This window comes from Phyllostomus hastatus, unplaced genomic scaffold (assembly GCF_019186645.2).
Source record: "Phyllostomus hastatus isolate PE091 unplaced genomic scaffold, TTU_PhHast_1.1 phas_scaffold_345, whole genome shotgun sequence".
NCBI lineage: Eukaryota > Metazoa > Chordata > Mammalia > Chiroptera > Phyllostomidae > Phyllostomus > Phyllostomus hastatus.
This window is the reverse complement of record NW_025334024.1, coordinates 17924685-17947222: the sequence shown is the minus strand read 5'-3', so window position 1 is coordinate 17947222 and position 22538 is coordinate 17924685. Positions and strand designations below refer to the sequence as shown.

General features: G+C 56.4%; 1 protein-coding gene across 3 annotated transcripts; it reads right to left on the bottom strand.

Moving 5' to 3' along the window:
- Positions 1–12055: 12055 nt before the first annotated feature.
- CDH16 (cadherin 16) lies at positions 12056–21683 on the bottom strand. 3 transcript variants are annotated; one of them, XM_045819244.1, is made up of 19 exons: positions 21547–21674; positions 21069–21141; positions 20505–20562; positions 20156–20239; positions 19638–19793; positions 19430–19568; positions 18931–19089; positions 17892–18088; positions 17096–17218; positions 16736–16886; positions 16288–16515; positions 16117–16193; positions 15856–16044; positions 15525–15766; positions 14821–14954; positions 13908–14150; positions 13633–13740; positions 13263–13379; positions 12056–12444 (listed from the first exon to the last, which is right to left on the bottom strand). In XM_045819244.1, the coding sequence occupies exons 3-19, from the start codon at positions 20547–20549 to the stop codon at positions 12347–12349; spliced, it is 2490 nt and encodes an 829-aa protein (XP_045675200.1). In that variant the 5' UTR covers positions 20550–20562; positions 21069–21141; positions 21547–21674; the 3' UTR covers positions 12056–12346. The 3 variants fall into 3 exon arrangements, with proteins under 3 accessions (XP_045675200.1, XP_045675202.1, XP_045675199.1); XM_045819246.1 differs by having other exon boundaries at positions 21077–21141; XM_045819243.1 differs by lacking the exon at positions 21069–21141 and having other exon boundaries at positions 21547–21683.
- Positions 21684–22538: the final 855 nt, after the last annotated feature.

Genomic DNA, 22538 nt, shown 5'->3' with positions numbered 1-22538 from the left:
TGTCTTTGCCCCTTTGGCCCCTGACCTGACCTGCTCCACGTGGAAAATCGCCTGTCTGGGAGGAGCACAGAGAGTGAGGGGACCAGAGTCTCCAGTTCTGACCTTCGCTGGCAAGGGGTAAGTTGGCCAACCATGTTACTTACCCTTGCCCCCGGAAAATAGTCCGCAGAGGGACTTTCCAAACCCGACTCTGTCTCAGATCTTAACTCTCCCCGCCTTTCTGGGATTCTGGAGAGCCCTCGCTGGCCCAACCCCATTCTCCCTGCAGCAGATGAACAGAAGAAATGTCTGCCATGAGCTGGTCTGTCCAGTCCACCCCACACAAATTTTATGTGCCCCAGAGCCAGCCATGCTGAGCTGGCCAAGGGTGGCACCATCCAGCTGGGGCTCAGAAGCCCATGACACTGGGCACAATGGGGATGGACAGGGGCCAGACCCGGTAAAGGAGCACAGGGGTGAGTCCAGTCCAGCAGGTCTGGGGACAGGCTGTGGAGACATTCATGGATGTAGCAGTGAGAGTTGTGGTGAAGGCTGAGGGGGAGCTACCCACACATGGCTGGTGGTCAAGGAGGAGCCCATCCAGGGGTCTCCAGGAATGACGAAGTGAGCAAGGCCATGCAGCAACCTCAGAAAGGATTATGGGCATGTCTTGTTCTTCACTGGCATGGGGGGGGGGCAACACAGAAAGTTCTACCTCAAGCCCCCTACTTTCCTTGCAGGCACTGGCAAGCATTTGTCCTGTTTCTCTCTTCTCCACCCCCATCCCTGTGACATCAGGTTCAGCCCCTTGTCCAGCTGATCGTAGAATGAATGAGGAAGGATGGGGGGCAGATGGAGGGAGGGGTGGTTGGATGGATGGATGGACAGACAGATGACTGAGAGGGACAGATTAAAAGGAACTGACAAAAGAGATCAGAGAAGTAGGAGGGAAGCTGCCAAAGGTGGCGTGGAAGTGAAGAGGGGGTGAGGAGTGTCTGGTACCAGAAAAGACTGTGGGTAAGGATGGGTGGAAATGAACAGTTAGCTTAAAAAGGGTCACTGGAAAAAGGTGGGGCCATCGTATATTGTTACCTGGGACTCAGGACACAAGGCAGGCCGGAAGGAAGGTGAGGTGGAGGTAGAGTTGGGTCTGCAAGGAGCTGTCTGAGCTGCCAAGATGGCTTATTGTAGGGGAGAGTTCCATGGGCTCCCTTGGGGTCCCAGGGGCTGTGCTAGCCTTCTCCGTGCCTTGGCATGCAAGAGAGTTGGGCCTCTTCCAATTCTGTCTGGAGGCTTGGTCACTAAACCCCAAGGATATCCTGACAAGAACACTAAGGGCACAGGCCCTTTGCCATGGGAATCTGTGATAAAGCAACACAAAGCAGGAGGCTGCCTCTAGATGTCGCCATCCGGCCATGGTGGCGTCAACGACAGCTGCAGTGGTGTTCCTGAGAAGGTGAGGCCGTGAAGCTCACCCCTAGGTGGAGCAGTGGCCCCTGGGACTGTGACCTGGAACACCCCCAGGGAGCCTCACCGGACCCTGGACGTCCTTGGGATGCGGTGTGGGAGAAGGACCCTGCCCTGTGGTCGGTCACTCAGCCCTGCCTTGTGGGGAAGAGGTTGCTGGGGTCCCAAGGTGTGGTGGGGGAGTGGCTGCCACCTTTTCCACTTTCCCCCAATGTGGGTGCCCCCTCTGTGGACTGCCCCATAACTCTGAACCTTCCCCACCCCCACCCCTCTATTCCCTGCAGCCCGTCCCCGCAGCCACCCTCCCAGCAGCTCTAGGGTTCATTCCCTCCTGCCCGCCCCCTGTCCCAGCCCCAAGAATGATCCAAACCACTTTTATCCTTGCCCACTCCAAACAATAGCTACCCCCACCCCCCCAGTCATTCCCACGCAATACACAGCGGTCAGAACGATCATGGTCAGACTCAAATCTGAGCATGTCACTCTTCTGCTCTGACTTCTTCCGTGGCTCCCCATCACCCTAGGGAGAAAGCTCAGAATCCTGCCCCCCAGGCTGTGTGGGTACTATAGTCACACAAGGATGAAGGAGTAAGAAAAGAGAAAGAGCTCCACTCTCCCCACAAACTGGAGTCACTCTTCCAAGTCTGAGCCCCTGGTTACCCTGAAGATGGAATTGGAACCCTCCACCTCTTGTTCCTTGTTGTGGTTTGGAGAAGGACCACAAACACTCCTTGAATCAAAAGTTGGGGGTCTATCAATATTTCCCCTCCTCTTGAATCTGGATCAGGGGAGGAAAGGACTTAGCAATTTGTTTGTAACCAATAGAATACAATAATTAAGTGCCACTAGAGATTGGCAAAGCTAATGTGCAGCAGAGTCTTGAGAACTGATGAATCTGATAGAAGGTTGTGATGGTTAGTTTTGTTAATTTCCCTGGGTTAAGGAATGCCTAGAGAACTAGAAAAGAATTATTTCTGAGTGTGGCTGTGAGAATGCTTCTGGGACATGTTAGCATTTGAATCAATAGACTGAGTAAAGAAGTCGGTGGACATCATCCTATCCACTGACGGAACAGAACAAAAAGGCAGGAGGAAAGTTTGCTGCTTGTTGAGCTGGAACACCCACTTCCACCCTTGGACATCTGGTGCTCCTGGTTCTCGGGCCTGTGGACTCGTACTGGGACTTACACCATTGGCTTCTCTGGTTCCTAGGCCTTTGTCTTCGGAGTGGAACCCTATCACTGGCTTTCCTGGGCCTCCAGCTCAGAGACAGCAGATCAGGGAATTTCTCAGCCTCCATTAATCACATGAACCAATTCATTATAGTAAATCTCACTCTCGTCAAAGGCAAGTATTATGAACCCATTTTACAGATGGTGAAACTGAGTTTGGAAAGGTCAAATGATGTGCTCAAGGTCACAAAACGAGTAAATGCAGAGCTGAGTTTGGAACCCTGGTGTTTGACTCCGAAGCTTTTGCTTAGCTTAGCTTTCATGCAATTGCTAAGCAATCTTTCAATTCTGTTGAATATTTATTCATTTGATAAAAAAAAAAAACACCTGCCCTATCTGCTTTCCGAAAGCCTGGCAGGAAGGAGTGAGCTGTCGGTCCATGGAAACATTTTAGTAGAAGCTGGAGAAACACTAGGCAAGGTGTGAGTTGGATGGACTGTGGGGGGTGCCCCACCCTGAGGCTGGGCCCTCTGCTCGAGCCTGGGATGGGGCTGTGTGGACGTAACACAGGACAGACCCCGGTTGTGGCCTTTCCCTGTGTCCCCAGTCAGTGTGGCCTACAGGGTTTCAAGGGCAAGAGCAGGTGGACGCTAGGGGGTGGAGCAAGCCTTAAGCAGGCGGGAGGGATCAGCAAACCACAGTCTGCCTGCTTCCCTGGCCCCTTGGCCTTGGACTGGTCTCCAATGCCCCTCCCTGCCCTGGGCCTGGCACCTCTGGCCGGGGGAGGGCCAGCATTCACCAGTTGCCCAATGAAGCCTGCTCTCCTGCCTGACTGGCACCTGTCAGAATTCTGAGAGAGAGAGAGAGGGAGGGGGAGGGAGGGTCAGGCAGCTGAACAATGGGATTTGAACGAAAATGGCCACCGTGCTTGTGTTTGTAAGAAAGAAACTGGACACCACTGACATGTCCTTCATGCACATGCTGGACAAAGAAGTTCTGGTTCTTCCGTCCTGGTGGACTTTACGAGTGATAGTAAAAAGAAAATGATGGTGGATGATCTTTTATTATTTGACAGGAAGCTGCTGAATGCCAATACTGTAAATGAGGGGTGAGGAATCAGATTAGGAACACAAGGAACAGTGTGACCCCAGGTTAAAACCCTTTCCCCAGCCCTCACACCCCGCCCCCCACCAGCTCCCTCGTGACTTACCCTATTGGCCCGGGGCCAACCTGTGGGGGAGGGGACCGTGACTATATTGGGAAGGGGATGAGATCACCCAAAGGCTGGCAGATTTAGAACTGGGTAACTTTTTCCACTCATGAGGCTCTCAGAGGCTTCTGCGCTGGCTCATAAACCTTGGGGGGTAGGGGCTGTTTCTCCTTCGCAGGGGTGGACATGGTGGCTGAAGCCGGAGAGGGCACAGGTGCTGGGCTGAAGTTGAAATAAAATGGAACTGTGGGTCTGGGGTCTCCTAGGCCTGGCTGGGACCCTGCAAGAACTTTGCCCCCAGCAGATCGTAGTGTCCTGTCACTCCCCTGGGGCCTCTGTGGGCAGAGAGTACATTTTGTGGGTGCAGGAATATCCCCGAGGGTGGCCACTTTGCAGAGAGCTGGGCTGAGTCCCCTTGGGCCCAGCTCTAACACCCTGATCCATCTGAGATTTCTAGTTGCCAGCCTAATCCTCCCCCAAGAATGCTCCTCCCCCAAGAGGGCTCCCCCAGGTTTCTGGCCAAACCCAGGAAAAACCCTGGTGGAGGTAGCTGTGGAAGGAAGAAACCTGGGCTAAGAGGGAGCTGGGGTCCAATTCCAGCTCAACGAATAACAGAGTTTAGTTCAAATCCCACCCTTGACCTTAGTACCCATCAGATACTTTCAAACCTGTGTTCCAGCCTCTCAGAAAACTTACAGTGTATCCTAGTCTCTGAGCTTTCACCCAGGCACTGTCCTAGCCCAGACACCCTTCCCTACCCCCACCCCCACCCCACCCCACCCCTGAGCTGAGGCAGGTGCCACCTTCCCCCAACTCGGTGTCCACTACATAGGCTTGTCCATGTTTATCTGGGGTGACTCTGAAGACAAGGGCTGGCTCCAGGGAAATTGCTAGGACACCATGTTGCATAAAGAAAAAGGATTGTCTCTGGAAGGGGTGGGGGTCTGAAGAGGAACAATGGTGTGCCCAGCACTGTTCTGTGCCAAGGACTCTAGCGGGACCTCAGAGCTGCAGGCCCCTCACGCTCCACAGCAAACAGCAAAAAAATACGGTGTGGGCACCCTGCCCTGGACCTTGCAGGTGAGAAGCAGGAGCTGGGCAGAACCAGAATGAGCCGGCACATCCCCTCCTTAGCCCGACGCTGAGCAGCAGGGCAGGGAATGGAATTCTCCAGCCGGATGGAGTTGTTCCTGGAAAATCCCCACCAGCCCTTCCAGAAACGTGCATCTGCGCCTGACTGGCTTCTTCGAGTTGGAAGGGAGGGGCCTTCTGGCAACTGGGCTACACAGGCAAGGCCCTTGGCCTTCTTCGGACCCCTGGCCCACACTCTGAGATAGCGTTCACACGCTAGTGAGCACCACCTGTCAGCTTCAGAGAGTTCTCTTAGCCACCCCAAGGGCAGGGATCAAGGTCCCAGTCATTTGAGAAGGAAGATGGTGCCCAAGATCCCGTAGCAGAGTCAGGATTCTAAGCCCACCCATCAAGGGTCAACCTGCAAATGGCTCCAGTCCCTCCACACCATTCAGGATTCTCGAAAGAGCAGTGTGAGCCTGCAGGCGGAGGGTGCCACTTCCAGCTCAGTCCCGCTTGACTGAGAGCCTGTGCTGACCCCATTCCTGCCACTCTCAGAATAACCCCGGTGGTTCTGGGCACAGATCACCGACCAGCACCTGGGGCCTATTTTTGCCCTTCGGGTAACGAGGAAGTCTCACCTTGTGCAGTAACCACTTGGAGCAAAGATGGGACATGTGACGCAACCCCAGCTGATCTTGCTGCCCGGTTGGGAAATGACCCCAGGCCTGGCTCAGCCACTCTTCCTTTCCCTCCCCGCCTTGCCACTTCCCAGAATCTGGCTTTCTACCCCAGCCCCAATTCTTGCCAGTCCGTACCCTGCCCCCCTCCCCGCCGCAACTGTCTGACCAGAAAGCCAAGAGCTTCTTCACTGTCCTCATGACCCATTGCTAAATCTTAGGCACCTGAACAGCCAGAGATTCCTTCTTACATCTGACTGGAAACAGGCTCATTTCCTCGGGTTCCATGGGGTGTCCAATATTTTGGCATCTCTACGCCACACTGGAAGAAGAGTTGTCTTGGTCCACGCATTAAATACGCAAACACTAACAAAAAAAGAAAACCTCATAACGTTTTAAGTAAATTTACGATTTGGTGTTGGGCCACATTCATAGCCATTCTGGGCCGTGTGTGGCCCACGGGTCACGGGTTGGACACCCCACATTCTAAAATCTAGGTGCAGGGGCCACCTGGGTATCCAGCACCTAGAGGTTGACATTTAGAATCTGGGGCCCTGGAATACCATGGGGGCAATGGTTATGGCATTTGAAGAGATGACAGAGCTGTGGGCCTATCACAGATACTCCGAAAGATCAAGTACAATCTCGGGGGTCATGGACCCCAAAGGCCATTTAGAGAGGGCTGATCCCAGACATGCATGGAGCAGCATCCCAGCAGTCTTGGAGGGGCTCCTTTCTGCTGAAACCTAGTGGGGGGGGGGACGGGTCGGGGAACAGATATTATGTCCTAAACTCAGCAACATAAGATAAATGTACAGAAAAAAAAAAAAGACTAGAAGGAAACCTAATAATAATGTTATTGTAACAACGAAGACAAGAATGGCTGTAGCTGTAATGACAGCAATAATAGTAGCTATTCCCATTTTTTGAGGGCCAGTTATGTGCGAGCCCCTATGCTAAGTAAGGGCTTCGCTTATATTATCTTAGTTTATCCCCACCGTGTGTTCTCTCTCCGTGGCAGTGACCAGTGGCCTCTGGGGTGAGCTCTGTAGATGAGGCTGGTTTTGCCAGGTCTGCCAATTCCCTGAAGGTGGACAGATGAGCTCTCAGTCCCAATGTCCAGGGGATGCTGTGCTTTCCCTGCCAGCAGCGCTGGGTGCGAGAGGGCATGACCGGCCCCCTCGGGGATGCCTTTGGGGAGCCAGCCAGGCCCACTGAGATGACCCAGGCCCCCACTCGGCTCTACTCCGCCAGGCGTTGGGGCTCGAAATAGCAGCCGTTTGAGAGCTGACAATCAAAGGGCAGCTAAAAAAAGTTCCCTCAGTCTGGGCTCTGTCGGACACGGCTCATAGGGCCTATTTTGGGGGAGAGGGTGCCGACATGCCAATGGAAAATCCATGGGGTGGGAGTCTCCAAGGTGGGGAACCCATGTGCCTCCCTTTCCTCATTCTGGCCCCCCAACCCTGAGTGCACATGCGTGTGAGCACACACACGCTTGTAGCGCCTGCCCACCCCCACCTGCCTGTCATTCCTGACTGGTGGACTTTGTCATCCCTACAGCAGCCCAAGAAAGGGATGAGGAAACTGAGGCTCAGAGAGGAGAAGTGACTTGCCCAAGGTCACAGAGCCTCGAAGTGGGCAAGAGAGTGGCCAGTCTGAGCCTCTATGGCTTGCAGTACAACGTTCTTCCCATAGAGGCAGTCCCTGCCTCTGGCCTTCTGGGACATTAAAAGCTCAGACGCAGTGCATTCTGGCTGGACTGGGAAGAAACGAAGGATGACTTAAGGGTCTTGATGACACATGGGAAGAAATCCCACAGGCAACCCCCAGGCCGGTTCTGATGGGACCTTGCCTAGGTGCAGGGAGGAGGCAGCTTGTGCAGGACCCTGTCCTGGGCGAGCCCATCCCCCTACACTGTCTCTGTGACCACCTTACTTTCTTCCCACCACCCAGGCCCTCAGAGCCTGGCAGCCCCTGCCAAGTTTCCAGGGAATGTGTCAGATAAGGGGCTGGGCTCATGACTCCCTCCCACGCAGCCACTATCTCTGACCCTGCTGCCACCATGAAGTAGGTAAGAATAGCAACAGCCCCAGTGAGTGAGCATGCACACAGAGACAACATAGCAACGTAGTCAGGTGGCCAGCGCTGGTCCTCAGGCTGAGGACGCGTCTCCAGGTCCCCCTCCCCATCAGTTCCAGCCGCATCGGGCTCCCCCGCTGTCCCGCGCCTGAAGCCCTACAGCACTTTGTGATAAAGCACCAAGCTTCATCTTCTGCCTCTGCTGCCTCAGCAAAAGGGACCTGGTAGGGAGCACACCAGCTCGTTGGTCCGTGCCTGGGGCCTGAGCCCTGCCTTCCTCTGAGGAGCTGCATGACCTTGAGCTGGACACTGTCCCTCTCTGGACCCGTCAGTGGGGAAAGGTGGCACAGCAGTGCCCTGAAGCATGGGACACTGTCAGCAAGGCCTCTTCTGGGGCCAGGGTCCCTCGTCATCCTGGGAACTGCAGCCTGGTCTGGCTACTGAATGTCCCTGTGAACTCTGACCCTCTGACTGCCTGATCAGCAGGGATGTGGACAGGGTAAGGGTATGGAAGTCCCTGAGATATGATCACAGGGCTGGGGACGTGTTGTGGCTGAGTCCCCTTCTGTGTCTCCCTGTGACACTTCTGTGGGTGTGCTCCACTGTGTCCCATACATGTGCAGGAGAAGCTGCATCACTCTCAGGAAGAAGCTGTTGTCATGGAACCCAGAGTGAGCGTCACAGTGACATAGGAAGTGGGAAGATCTAAGGAGCCTTTTATTCAAGTTCCTGAGTCACGATGACACTTGGGGGTAATCAAGGGAGCCTAGTCCCTCAGTCCCCACGTCAGTGGCCCTTGCAACTCCTACAGCCTGACTCACTGCATGGGTCAGACCAGCCCCAGGCCCCTCCCCCAGCCTTCTCATCCCTTTGCCCCCTGTGCTCTCCTCGCCTTTCCCCTTGACTCTCAAGCCCACCTCCTGTCTCCCCTCATGTCCCCCACCGACCCTAAGAGTACCAGGGACAAGAGGCCAAGGATGCCAGGGAAGGGGAGGAAGGGAGGGGCTGAGGCGAGCTCCTGGCGTGCTTACACATTGTGACACAGGCAGCAGGCAGACCGGACTCTAGTGTGCACTCACTCATGCACAGACACGCACCTGTGTGTACACACATGCACACACACATGCTGGCCCGCCAAGGGGTCTCCCAGCTCAGTCTGTCAACACTAGTCCTGCCAGATAGGCTCCCACACCCTGCGATCATTTATTTGGGTCCTCCCACAGCTCTGAGGCCCTCTCACTAGGAGCATGCCAACCTGCTGCAGCAGGATGGCTGGAGGTGAGACCGGAGGAAGAACTTCTGCCCTGAGGCCCGAGCTAGAGTTCTGCGGTGGTAGAGGTGGGCATGGGTAGGGTGGGGGGTCTCTGAAATCTCAAGGCTGTTCCTTTCTTGGTGAGTAAGGGCCAGACTGACCTCTGAGCCTCTTGCTTCAAGAGCCCTAATCACTGGGGCTGGAAAAAGTTTAAAAATATCCTCATGTTTACATTCTTTCCAAGCCCAGCTTCCATCCCCAGTGCTGGATCCCTTTGATCTGGCCCTGTGCCCCTGGAAGGGGCCTGGGAGAGGGGGAGCCTGAGCTCCCCACTGGGGCAGACTGCCACTCCCTCCAGCTCCAGACCAGTCCAAACCCAGCAAGACCATCAGCAACAACCAGAGAGAGCCCTGGAGCTGGCAAGGAGCCAAAGTTGAAGCGGGGAGGGTGTCTTGCCCAGGGTCACCCAGCTGGGCCATGTCGGGTGCTGGAGTTGGGGTCCCTCTCCACACTCACTTTCAAAAGCGTACACCTCGTTTTCTCTTCCTGCCGTATGCCCAGCACTGTGCTAAATGCCTCTCATGGGAAATAGCCCATGTAGTCCTCCCGACAACTCCATTTTATCAACAAGTAAACCAAAGCTCAGAAAGGTGAAGTGACTCACTCACCTGGGAACACACAGCGAGGGAGAGGCAGAGCATGAATCACATGTGCTTCTGCCCACGCTGAGCCACCAATTATCGCCCACCTTGCCCCAGCGGGTCCGGGCCCTGCCTGCCTGCAGAGTGAGGCCCACTTCCTTCGTGTGAATTCCACAGGCACTTGCTGACCCACCACCAAGCCCGAAAACCAGGGCTAGCTTCATGTTTCTCTCCCTCTGCGACCCAGGAGAAACCACCTACCTCTCTGAGCCTTCCTTTCCTCTACAGACGGGCTGAGGATCACAGCAGAGGCTTATGAGGCACTGAGGGAAACTGAGCCCATGTCCCTGGGGATTGTGGACCTTGTGGTCAGCCTATGTGGACATAACTGGACAGCGGCCTGAGGCCTGGAGACCCAACAAAGAAGCCCTCAAACGAGCAGATGTCTTAATTTGCCCTGGTGCCCTGTCACTCACTCTTTTTTTTGCTGGTGTCCCACCCACCTGCTCACTGACCCAAACATCCATCCAGTTACCCACCCACCCACCTACCTGCCTATCTCTCCGTCCAGAACGAGGACACAGGAAACAGGTGATTCTGGGGTTCCAGCTCAGGTGCTGCATCCCACTGGCTGGATGAACTTGGGAAGATCCCCCCCACCTCTTTGTGATTCACTTCCCTGACTCTGTAAGAAAGAGCTGGCCTGGGTGATCTCTAAGGACCTTCTCGGGGATCTTGTGGGAGCAGAGATCTTCCAAAGGCTGTGGACACTTCTGGAGAAGTAAAACGACAAACCTCAGCCAGAGACAGTCCCACCTTGTGCCCTGCTCTCAAGACTCCCACTTGCATCCCTTAACTACCCTGACCTTCGAGAACCTCCACTGGACAATGGGGCCAATAACCCTCACAGGTTGATGGGGAGGTTAGATGTGATGCCGCCTTCAAAGGGCTTTGTACCCCCAAAGACTTCTCAGCGGGTACGGGTCGAGAAGAGGATCCTGGGAGAGGGAGGGAGCTCTGCTTGGACCACAATAGTCTGCAGAGCCTCCAGTGTGGGGGCCTGGGTCCAGGATGGCTGGGATCAGCCTCAGAGTCCATCCCTCGGCTGGGGAGCCTGGCTGAGTCTCCCAGGCTCCCCCAGGCCAGCCAGGATGCCTGCTCCATCTCTCTTGGCCCCCATCCTACAGAATCTGCCAGGAGTGGAGAGATTATCTCCTAAAAATAGGGCCTGGGCCCCACTACGGTTGTTTTTCTCCCTTCCCCGTGATTTACCATCATCAGCTCAGGGTGCCTAGAACAGCAAGTCCACCCTGGCTCCCCAGAGACTGTTGGGATGGAGGCATGAGGAGGAATCAGCATGGATCTGGGGTCTGTCAAGGGTCAGGGATTAGAGGTCAGTCTGGAGGTGTGGTCGGGGCTCAGCAGGGCACCAGGGCCATGGCTTAATCTTGGGGGGTGGGGGGTTTTATAGCACCCTGGGTGTCCCTCTGTGTGATTCCTTCTTCTCTGACTTCCTGCAGACTCCCCTGGTGCTGAGCAGCCCACGTGAGAAACACAGAGGTGCGTTGGGGCCAGCACTGGAGCAGAGGGACCTCATGCCCAGCCTTGCCTCTCCTGTTCTAGCCCCATGGGGCCTTCAGGACTCCTGCCCAGACCCTCCTGAGACCGAGACCTCTACCCACTCCTGTGTGCAGGTGACTCATGTGCAGGAACACAAGTGTGTCACGCATGAGCAGAAGACACGGACTTACAAGGTGCCCTCCCGCAGCAAAGATGATACCCAGCAAACACAGAAATGATGCTCTCAAAGACACCCTTCTCAACCGTCACCAAAACAGGGTCGATCCATCCAGGGCTTGCAGCCAGTGGTCTCCGAATGCCCATGGAAATGACCCACCCTACCCTGACCCGTGTGGCTCAGTTGGTTGGGCATCATCTCACAAAGCAAAAGGTCACCAGTTTGATTCCCAGTCAGGGCACATGCCTGGGTGGCAGGTTCGGTCCCTGGTCAGGGAATGTATGAGAGGCAACTGATCTATTTTTTCTCCCTCCCTTTCTCCCTCCCTTCCCCTTTCTCTATAAATAAATAGTTATTTTTAGCCCTGGCTGGCATAGCTCAGTGGATTGAGTGCGGGCTGGGAACCAAAGTGTCCCAGGTTCGATTCCCAGCCAGGGTACATGCCTGGGTTGCAGGCCATAACCCCCAGCAACCGCACATTGATGTCTCTCTCTCTCTCTCTCTCTCTCTCCCCCTTCCCTCCCTAAAAATAAATAAAATCTTTAAAAAAAGAACTTTAAAAAAATAAATAAATAAATAATTTTTTTAAAAAAGGAAGAAATAATCCACCCTGCTCAAGATCTCACCAAGACCTCATATAAAGCTCCTTTGACTTTCTCTAGAGGGGACCCCAGCCTTTTCGCTCAAGCGCCCGGACCCTTTCTGTGCAGAAGGAGACAGGGAAGGGATGAAGGGGCAAGTGGACACAGGTAACAAACACACACCCGGACACTTGGACCTGGGCACAGCAGTCCCTTAGGGCCTGTGCCCAGCTCTCTGAGGCTTTATTATTGGACCAACACGCTGCCATTTGGGCAGCCCGTAAAGTTAGAGCTCCCTCGGGCAGCCGGTAAAGTCAGAGTGCGGACACGTCTGGTGCTGTCGCCTTCGCCCCTGGGCAGGCGGAGGCCTTCTGCTCTAACCTCACTCACTCCCACGGAGCTGTGGTGCCCGGCCCTCTCCCGGTAGATGCAGATGGAGTCAGAGTCCACCCTCTGAGCTGGCGCTGCCTGGACCACTCAAACCGCTGCCTTCAGGGGCACATTGTCCCCTGGTTGATCCAGGTCCTTCTTCCTCGCCAGAGTCAAGTGGGTGAAGATGAGGATGAGGAAGATGCCTGAAGGGCCCGAGAGGGATGGTTCAGCCTTCAGAAGGGGCTGTGGGACTTGTCCATCACCAGGGACTCCCTGCTATTGGCATTGGTTTAGGGAGGAAGCAAAGTTGCCCACACAGCATCCCCAAGGCGGAGCTGGCTTGACCGAGGTCCTGGTTCCTGAAGAAGCCTGACTGCTTGGCTTGTTCACCTCTCACCAAGCCCCGCCCACTTGAGGCCACCCAGAACTCCCCCGCCTCTAAGGTTCCCTTCTCTGAGGAACAGTATGGGTGGGGGTCATCTGGGAGCCAATGAGTTGTCTCCACGGGCCTCTGAGAAAAGGCACATAGTAGTGTACATTGTGCTAGAATCAGCCGAGGAAACCAACCAGGAAAAAATTTAGGGAGGGCTAAAGAATAGAGGGGGATGGAAAGGGAGGCTTGGATTGAAGGACTTCAGCTAGAAAGACCCGGGCTCTGCCACACCCTGGCTGTGTAGCCTTAGACAAGTTATTTAACCTCTCTGAGCATCAGGGACCTTATCTGGAAAATGAGGGGAGGCAGGGATCTACCTCACAGGGTTTTGGGGTGATTTCAATGAAATGATCCTGTGCATGGCCTAGAGCCCGCCATATGGTCCCTGTGTAATAATGACACAGTAAGTGCTGCTACCAAGGATGACAATGGTGACTATAACAGGAGTCAAGAGCATGATGACTAGGAGAGTTGAGGGATCCTTCTCCAGCCTGGGGAGCACTGTGGGGACAGGGGCACCGTTTATCTGGAGGCTGTGGCTCTGACTTCCCATCCCCCCTCCCCATGCAGGAGCCCAGCCCCCATTACCTATGGCTAGCAGGGTGCCCACGAGAATGCCCACCGCTGACAGCTTTGTGGGCATGCCCTTCATGCGGCCCACCTTGAGCAAGCACTGTCCCTCCTTGTTGCAGCGGCACACGATCACTGGGGGCAAGCAAGAGAAAAAGGCAAAAGCTGGGGGGAGACAGGGGGTTCTCTCCAGCTGCCCAGAGCTCCCCACCTGGCCCAGCTGGCTGGCATGTGTCTTTTTGTGGCTATGTATATACTCATGTGTGGGGAGGGTGCGTGCTCCTCTGCGTGTGTCTGTGTGAGCCTGCATGCACATGTACCCAGTCCCTCCCCCTGCATCCAGTGGTTCCCTCAGAAACTGCAGGCTGCACCGGAGCCTTGGCCTCACCTCGGACCAGGAGCTGCCACATCTGGGCGTTCCGGCTGACAATGACAGGGACTGAGTATTCACTCGGCTCCACCCAGTGCAGGGCCAGGGTGAGATAGGCATGGGAACCTGTTGGAACCATAAGCGGTGATCAGAATCACTAGCTTGGGCAAGCCCTCTGGAGGCTGCTCCCTCCAGGCCCAGGCCCCCCCCCCCCGAGGTGGAAGGGCATCTCTCTTTGGGCACTGCCCCCCTTCCATCTGGGCCACAGCCCTCACCCTTCCCCCACCACACACCATTGAGAGCCTGGATGCGCCAATCCCGCTGCATCGTGGGGTTGGGACCAAGGGCAAAACTGTAGGGACCGTGCCCATCACGCAGGTCAGCATCCTCGCCGAGTCCACTGACAATCACACCATGGTTATTGCGGGGTGTGCAGAGGTGTGGGGTGGGCACAAGGGCCAGAGTTGGGGCTGGAGCAGAAGAGGCCTTCAGGAAGTGGATCACGAGGGTCACAGAGGTGCTCAGTGTCGGTTCACCTGCAGAGGAGGCGGTGCTGAGCTGGCCCGGGCCCTTGTAAGGGCGGGGTGAGTCTGGAGTCCCCTGGCTGATCCCTTCCCACCCATCGGACTCACTTACTGATTCCCCTGCCACACCCCACCCTCTCCTCTACCCCTTCCCACCATCAGCATCTGCACACCAGTCTCCTCCTCACTATCTAAACAGCCGCCTCATCTTTCTTTTTGTGCTTTTCTGGGTGCCAAGCTTGTCTTCACTCCCCCCAGTCCCACTGCTGGTGCCAGGGCCTGACCACGTGCAGAGGAGCTCACTTGTGCTGGGCCTGCACTGCACCACCGGACGGCCCAGCTCTGCGCTAAAACCTGCCTCCCTGACGTACCCGCCCCCGGGACAGCTCTTCATCCCCTCAAAGTGGCATTCAGAGTCTTCCATACCAGCCCCACAACTTCTGCTCCCAGCCTGTGAGAAGCCCTCTGAGGATAAGGGGCCAGGCTGGGGGATTACAAGAGGAGTGGCCTGAGAGGAGAGGAAGCCAGGCATTTTCAGAGGGGGACGCTGGACCTGACCTCTCACCCCTCCTTCCTGCAAGGGTGGGGCAGAGTAGATGCCAGCAAGGGTCCCAGGGAGGCAGCTCTGTCCTACCTATCCATCTGTCCATCTGCCTGCCTATCCACTGCTGCCGAGCCATACCTGCATCCTGAGCCTCCACCAGCACTGTGTACGTGTCCCCAGGCCGGGCACCCTGCAGGTGATGGGCCGTGAACACCTCCCCAGAGACCTCTCTGATGCAGAGCCAACCCTCTGAGTCATTGACCAGGGAGAACCTGAGGTCCAGAGAAGATGGGGAGGGGCAAAGGCACTGGGATGATATACAGGGTCTTGCTCAGAGACCTCCAGGGCCATGTGACCTGCTAAAGTTTTATATCCTCTCTGTGACTTGGGGGTGACAGCAGTTCCCTGGGGTGTCTGATCTCGCTCCCCAGCTCCAGGGGTACGGTGGGGGATAGGGTTTGAGCCGCAGATATTATGGGTGGGGAAGGTACTCTTACAACCTGGGGATGCCTAATTTAACTGCACTGGTCCCAGGTCGCCCCATGAAGCAACCAGGACCTGTAGCCTGTCTGTGCTGCAGACTGGGTGAGGGTGCTGGAGACGGCCCAGTCCAGTCAGCGTGGGAAGGTGCCATCTGTGCCCTCCTGGGGTCCAAATGCCCCTCTCTGTGTCCTGTCCAGCTCACCCGGCCCTGGTCCTCCCCAAGGAGTCACAAGCTTGGCTTAGCCAGGTCTGAGGAATGCCGCAGGCCACAGACCACGTGAGTTGCCTCTGAGGCCCAGGGTCCTCCCTGGGGAACCGGGCAGGTCCTGCCCAGGGAAGGCACTGGGCTTCTGGCTCACCTGAGAGGCCTACTCGTGGGGTCTGTGGGCTGGATGGTCAGCAGGAAGGAGCCGGCCGGGGAGTTGACCGGGATGCTGGCCTCATAGCTCTCTTGGTCCAACTTGGGGAGTGGCAGCACCCTCTCCACCAGCACTGTCACTGTGGCTGTGGCTCCAGGGCCCGCGCCTGGCCCCACCAGCGGTGCCACGCTCCGCACCACCACGACCAGCTCGTGACTTGGCGCTGCCTCATAGCTGAGGTTCTGGAACCAGTGGGGCCTGGGTCACCGTGTGGGCTGGCGTGTGCATACATGAGTGTCTGTGTGCCCCTCCCCCACCCCAAGCCCTTTACCTTGAGGAGCTGCAGTTGGACATGACCAGAACCTGGCTCCCAATCCAGGCCGAAAGTCCCATCCATATCCCCTGCCTCAATGGCAAAGTCCATGAGGCGGAAAGCAGGCTCAAGGTCAGCATCAGTGGCCGTGAGTGTGGCCACCAGTGTCCCGGGCTCTGTGTCCTCTGGGAGGCTTACGGGCTCAATCTGGAGAGATTTGGGTGGGCATGAGTCCCCCATCAGGGCCTTCCCAGGGTCTCCTCCCCTGCTCCCGCTTACCTGGGAAGTGGTGAACTCTGGAGCATGGTCATTGACGTCCGTGACTGTGACGGTGACTTCACATGTGCTGCTGAGACCTGAGGCACAGGAGGGCATGTTGGGGAGGCCAGGATAGAGACACCAGGGGCAGGGAGCCTGGGTCATCTTCAGGGTCACCATCAGGGCACTCACCACCCTCTGCTCCTCCTAGGTCAACGGCCAGCACCTGAAGCAGGATGTGCTGGCCCGCATGCAGGGGGAGAGCCCCCAGCGTCACACTGCCCGAGGTGGAGTCTAGCTCGAAGGCTCTCCCCTCAGTGCCCTCCTCAAGCTCAGGGCTTAGCAGCCGATACACAACGTGGGAGTTGGGGGAGCCAGGGGCATCCATGTCCTCTGCCAGCAGCCGAGTCACCTTGGTGCCTGGAAAGACAGCACCCATGTGGGTGGGACCGGGGCCCCACCTGGAGGCTTACTTTACCCACTCCTCTTGTGTGCTGGGCTGCACCTGAGCTCGTGTGTGTGTGTGTGTGTGTGTGTGTGTTGTGGGGGTCATTGAGGCTGGCCCTGTCCCAAAGAATAAAATGCCATGGTTCATAAGACTTCACCCCTCCCCCAGCCCCTGACAAGGCCTATAGCCCACCTGGGGGACTGAGCTCAGGCATGCTGATTGGGGGGCCACGTGGGGGGCAAAGAGGCGCATTGTCGTTCTCATCCATCACCACCACCTGCAGCTCCAGAGGCTCGGTGTAGTCTTCACCGCGGGCATTCTGAGCCCGCACCTGGAGCAGGTACTATAGTGGGCAGTGGGGGGCTTCAGATGAAGGCCAAGGGCCGCTCCAGCCTGGCCTGGGTCTGGGTTCCCTTCTGGTGGCCAGCTCCAGCTCTTCTGGGTGCTCTTTCACTGCCTCGGTGCCTGTGGGGGATGTGACACCCCCCAGAGCCAACCAGACAGTGACCAAGCACCGCTTAGCACCCCCTCCTGGCTTCCCCCTCACCTCACCTCAGCCTGGGCTTCTCGGTCCAACTCCCTGGTCACGTAGACTTTCCCCTCTGCATCCACATCGAAGGGTCCAGGGGGCTGGCTCTCCAGGTGATAATGTACATCCCCCCCACTCCAGTGTACCTGATGGGGACACAAATGAGGACAGCCCAGGATGGGAGGCAGGAACAGCATGCGTCGGCCCTACCGTCCGACTGTTCTCAGGTGGGGACCCTGGGCCCCAGTTACTGTGGGACCCAAGGCGAGTTGCTGCCACCCCTGAGCCCAGAGGGTTCTTCTGTTTGGGGCACTTGTGGCTGTGGCAGTTCCACGGTGGCTTTGCGCCGGTCCCAGCCTGCACCCTGTGTTTGATTCTCTTCCCTCAGGCAGGGCCTGACCCCAGGCTATTCCTCGAGGAGGCCTGAGACATTCCTGGCCTGAGCGATAATCCCCAAGGCAGCAGGGAGCAGCAGGGGGTGGCAGCTGTTCTCCCGAGGAAGGAGGAAGCCGTGGGGGCAAGCTCAGGAGGTCACAGCGTACAGCCACACCCGCCAGAGGATAGCAGGTGAAGGGCTGCGGGTCTGGTCCCAGGGCCTTGAATGACCCACTGCATGATGAGAACTGAGGGGGACAGTGGAGGGAAGGACACAGGTAGGAGAGGAGGAGGGGTCAGGAGGAGGAGGAGGGGTCAGGAGGAGGAGGAGGGGTCAGAGGAGGGTGGGACCCCAGACCCACCCCCCAAATTTCTATGAGTCTCAGGCCCAGCTGCACCATCCATGCATGGGGCTGCTTCAGCCACTGACAGGCGCTTACTCACCTGGGAAATGTGGTGTGGGTATGGGACTTTGAGATTCTCCGCCAGGTGGACAGGATCCTGGGGCACCCAGGTGCTCTCTACTATGGAGACATCTACAGTAGCTGTGGCCTGGTGGCCTGAGGCCTGGTCGCCCATATCCTTGACCTGCACCAACAGCTGGTAGGGTCCCTCCAGGGCCTGGTCTAGGCCAGTGCTCCCTAGGAGAGGCAGGGTTGCTAAGTGAGCAGGGCACTAGCGAGTAGGGGTTCAGGCCATCCTTCTCAGCGAGGTGCCAAACACAAAGCCAAGCACGTGGCAGGGGTTCCGGACACTCTCTTGACCAAGGGATGAGGACTTTTAGCACCACTGTGAACACCCAGCCAGGACCTGACAGTTTGCAAAGTCATTTCCATATCTATCCACACAATGAGTGATTGGGGGACTGGATGGGTGGATCACCAGCACAGTGGGGAGGAGTGCGTGGACGAATGGGTAGATGAGTAGATGACCAGTTGGATGAGTGGATGGTGGACGAGGTGGATGGATGGGAGTTTGGGGAGCAGGAGGACTGACGGGGATTTGGGTGTGTGGCTGAGCTAGTTTGGATGGATGTTTGGGTAGAGGGACTGCATATGTGGTTGGGGAGCAGGTGAGTGAGTGGGTGGCTGGCTGGGTGGGTACATGATTGGCTTTTCTTCCTGTCCTCAGACCACGCCTCCAGTCTGAACTCCCAGGTCCAGGTCTCTCTTGCTGTCCATTCAAAGGTCTCCCAGCAATGTCCAAGGCTACAACCCCTCAGTCCTCTCCTGTCCTTGTCCCTTAGGCCCAGTTCTCCAGAATGTAGGGCTGAGGCACTTCATACACACCATTTCTTAACTCTCCATGCATGATTCCAGCCCCATGCATGGTTCAAGTATGAACTTTTTTTGCTTTGACACTCTCTCCATCTAGAATGTTCTTTCCTCCTACTTTATCTCTCAAGTTCCAACCCATCCTCCTATGACCACCTTCTGCAGGTTTCCCTGACTCTCCCTCCCCAGCACACCCAGCTCAGGCTCACCCTTGGGGCTGAGGGCCAGAGCCCCCAGCCGAGGCTCCAGCTGGAACATGTCTGGGAAAGGCTGGGCTGGGGCCTGGTTCAAGATGCGGAATCGGAGATCTGAGTTAGCTGTTCCTGGTTCATCCCTGTCCGAAGCCTCGAGGAAGAGGAAGGGAACACCTGGTGTGCGTGGAGAGGGCAAGCCATAAGGGATGCAGAGGATGAGAGAACCTCCCTTGCCTCCCTGTCTCTTCCTGGCCCCTCCTTCCAAATCCATCATCATGTCACGACTCAAGGTAAACCACAGCTTTTTACTTCACTTCACAGATGGGCAAACAGAGGCCAACACAGATGGGACTCACCGGAGGACCCTCAGCGGAGTAGAGGGGTGCAGGATGGGACAGAAATTGGACCACAGCCACCGTGTCCCTATGCTGACTCTCTGGCCACCTCTTCATTCTCTGCTCTCCCATCAGTGCCCACCTGAACTTGCTGTGACCTGGCTGCCCTGGCCACTCACCGGGCCTGGTGCCCTTGCTCAGCTGAACTCTGTAGACGGCCTGGGAGAAATGGGGCACCTGGTCGTTTTCATCCCTCACATGCACACGCACAGGCTGTGGGCCCCACAGGACTTGTCCATCCTCAGCCTCCAGGGTGACCTGCAGGGAAGAGTAGTTAGTGCCCCGCCCTTCCTTTGATGTTTTCCCCTGCACCGGGCCCAGCCCTACCTGTAGCTGGTATTCTGCCTGCTCCTCTCGGTCCAGGGCTCTGGTCACCAGCAGGAAACCGGAGTCAGGATCCACAGCAAAGAGGTCCCCAACTGCCATGTTTGAGTTTCCTGACAGCACAACCTGGCCCTCAGCTTTGTCACGGGGTAGTGGCAGCTGGTGGGGAAGAACAGAAGTGAAGGGAGTAAGGACCAGGCCTGGGGGTGCCCCCTCCACCCAATGACTGTATTTTATAGGTGGGAAAACAGAGGCTCAGAGAGGGCTAGCACTTCCCTGAGGTCACACAGCCAGGAGATACCAGAACTGAGATTCAAAGCTAGAGCGCTTTCCCCTGTACCTGATGCTTCCTAATACTCCCTGCCCTCCTTTCTAAAGCCTGAAACTCCTTTCCTTCTTTTACTGAAAGATCTACTTTCTTCTGGGATTAACATCTTTCTAGTTATGCACACTATACCGCATATTCTCCAGAGAGCAGGGTTCTCTGGAGTGAGCCAGAGGAAGAAGAGAAGGCAGCCCACCTTGGTCAGGTACAAAGGGAAATTTCCACCATAGTTTTCTGGGACTTCCACATGCAGCTCTGCAGCCTGGGCCTTGGGGAGAGCCTGTGGAAAGATTTTCGTCTTGTCACCAGGCTCTGACTTCCTGCCATGGCACTGGGGACCTCACAGGGAGGGGAATTTCTGCCTGTTTCCTGGACCTAGCCATGAAGCCACCCTCGTGATCCCATAACAGGCTTAGAGCCAGCTCTGCTCTTCTGCCCCCAACTGCTGCCACCCATGGTCGGTGTAACTGGTCAAGGTGGAGAGGGCCACAAGGGTGCCAACCCCCAAAGCCAGGATCTGAAGTGGGGAGCAGGGCTCAGCTCACCTGGGGGACGGAGAGGCAAAGCAGCCACAACCAGGCAGGGACCATGGTCAGGACGGGCCTGAGGGACACGGCAGTGAGTATCCAGCCCAGACTGGTGGGCAGGAGGTCCCTCCCACCACCCTTCCCCTAGGAAATATCCCTCTTCTCCCTCACGCAGCCCCAGGCCTTGGCTTCCCCAACCCCCATGGGATGTTACTGTCCCTCCTTCTTCAGCTGAACCTCCTGCTACTTGGTCACTGTGGGTCTGGCGGCAAGACCTCCTCCTGTCCCCTGTCCTCCTATGCTGCCCCTGCAACTCTCAGAGCTGCCCCTCCCCATCCCACCGAAGTGAGCTCTGCCACCACACTCCTACCCTTGTCCCCTGCCTAGCTCCTTCCAAACACATAGACAGAGGGACCTCATGACAGGCTGACCTCCTCTTCCTCCCCTTAGAAGGGCCTGTGGCTCCCCATTGCTTGCAGGGCGGCGTCTAGCTGCTCAGCCAGGCCCACCAAGGCCCCTAGGCTCAGCCACCCTGCTGCACCTTAGTTTTTACCCCCACAAGGATCTCCATGGAACTTTCACCTTCAGACCTTGTCTCCTTCCCCCCTAAGCCTCTTCAAATCGTGGATCCCAAAGTGGTAATTTCCCAACAGCCCTGAAAAGCACAAAAGTTTGGAAAGACCCTGATGACTCTGAGGGTCACTTCATACAATTGCCTCCAGTTGCAGCAAGGCCTGAAGGACAGGGCCTGACCAAGGTCACAGAGGATTCATTAACCACAGGCGAATTCTTCCTGGAACAGAGGACTCTTGGTTCAGGGTCTCCAGGACTGTTCTTCCTTCCACTGCCATCCTGGAGACTCGGAGTCCCCTCGGGACAGGAGCCCTGCCCTCATCTCAGCATATTCTAGCCCTCAGCATGGAGCTGGGCACACAGAGCGTGGACAACTGCTCTGATCTTCCCTGGATGCTGGGAGGACTGGGCAGTGTTCCTCCTTCCCCTGCCACCATACCCACCTCGGCCCTGCCCACCCCCCACCTCCCAACTCCCAGCCCTTCACCTGCTGGCTCCGAAGCCTGGCTCCCTCGCTTGGTCCAGCTGCCAGGTGAGAAGACTTTTTTCTCCAAGGAGTGCTGGCTGGACCGGCTGGGTGGAGTAGGGCAGGGCGGACACTTGAGCAGGAAGGGCGGACACTTGAGCAGGTAGGCGGGCCCGCCACGCTTGCTCAGGAGTGGAAAACACCACTGGGCCCACAGCAGCGCGCCTGGCCCTGGCCCAGCCCCCCAAGTTACTCATTGACTTTGGAGAGCTGGGGGCTGCTCAGCATCTGTCACTGCCAGCCCCAGGAGGTAGGGAGATCTTCGGCCCAGCACTCCTCCCATCTCCACGCAGCTCAGGGAGCACTTCTCCACCCCTGGGACGGTGCAGTCTGCAGACTCAACCAGCCGTAGGTCGACAATATTCAAAAAAGAAATCGTTACATTGTCGTTGACATGTAGTCAGGCCTACAGTGGGTGCGTCTCCCTGAACGTGCAGAGACTTTTTTCCTTGCCATGATTCCTTCAACGCTATGAGTATAACAGCTATTTATGCAGCATTCACATTGTGTTAGGTTATATAAGATGATTTAAGTATCAGGTATTATAAGATTAGGTATTAGAGATGATTATAAAACATATTAGATATTATAGAAATCATTGAGAGTATACAGGAGGATGTGCGTAGGTTATATGCAAATACTAAGCCATTTACATCAAGGACTTGAGCATCCACAGATGCTGACATCTGTGAGGGTCCTGAAACCAGTCCCCTGTGGATGTGGAGGGATGACTGCTTTTTCTGTGGCTCCACACTCGACCCCACGTCTGCCCCACACACCAGCACCTGCAGCTCCACCTTGGCCCGCTCTGTTCCTTTTGACTGGATGCCATTCCCACCCCTTCATGTGTCTGGGGAGGCCCCTGCTCAGGTGTCAGTACTCAGCTCATAGTCCCTTCTCCAGGAAACCTCCCCTGGGCTCCTGGTCTCATTCAAGGTTCTGCTCTGGGAATA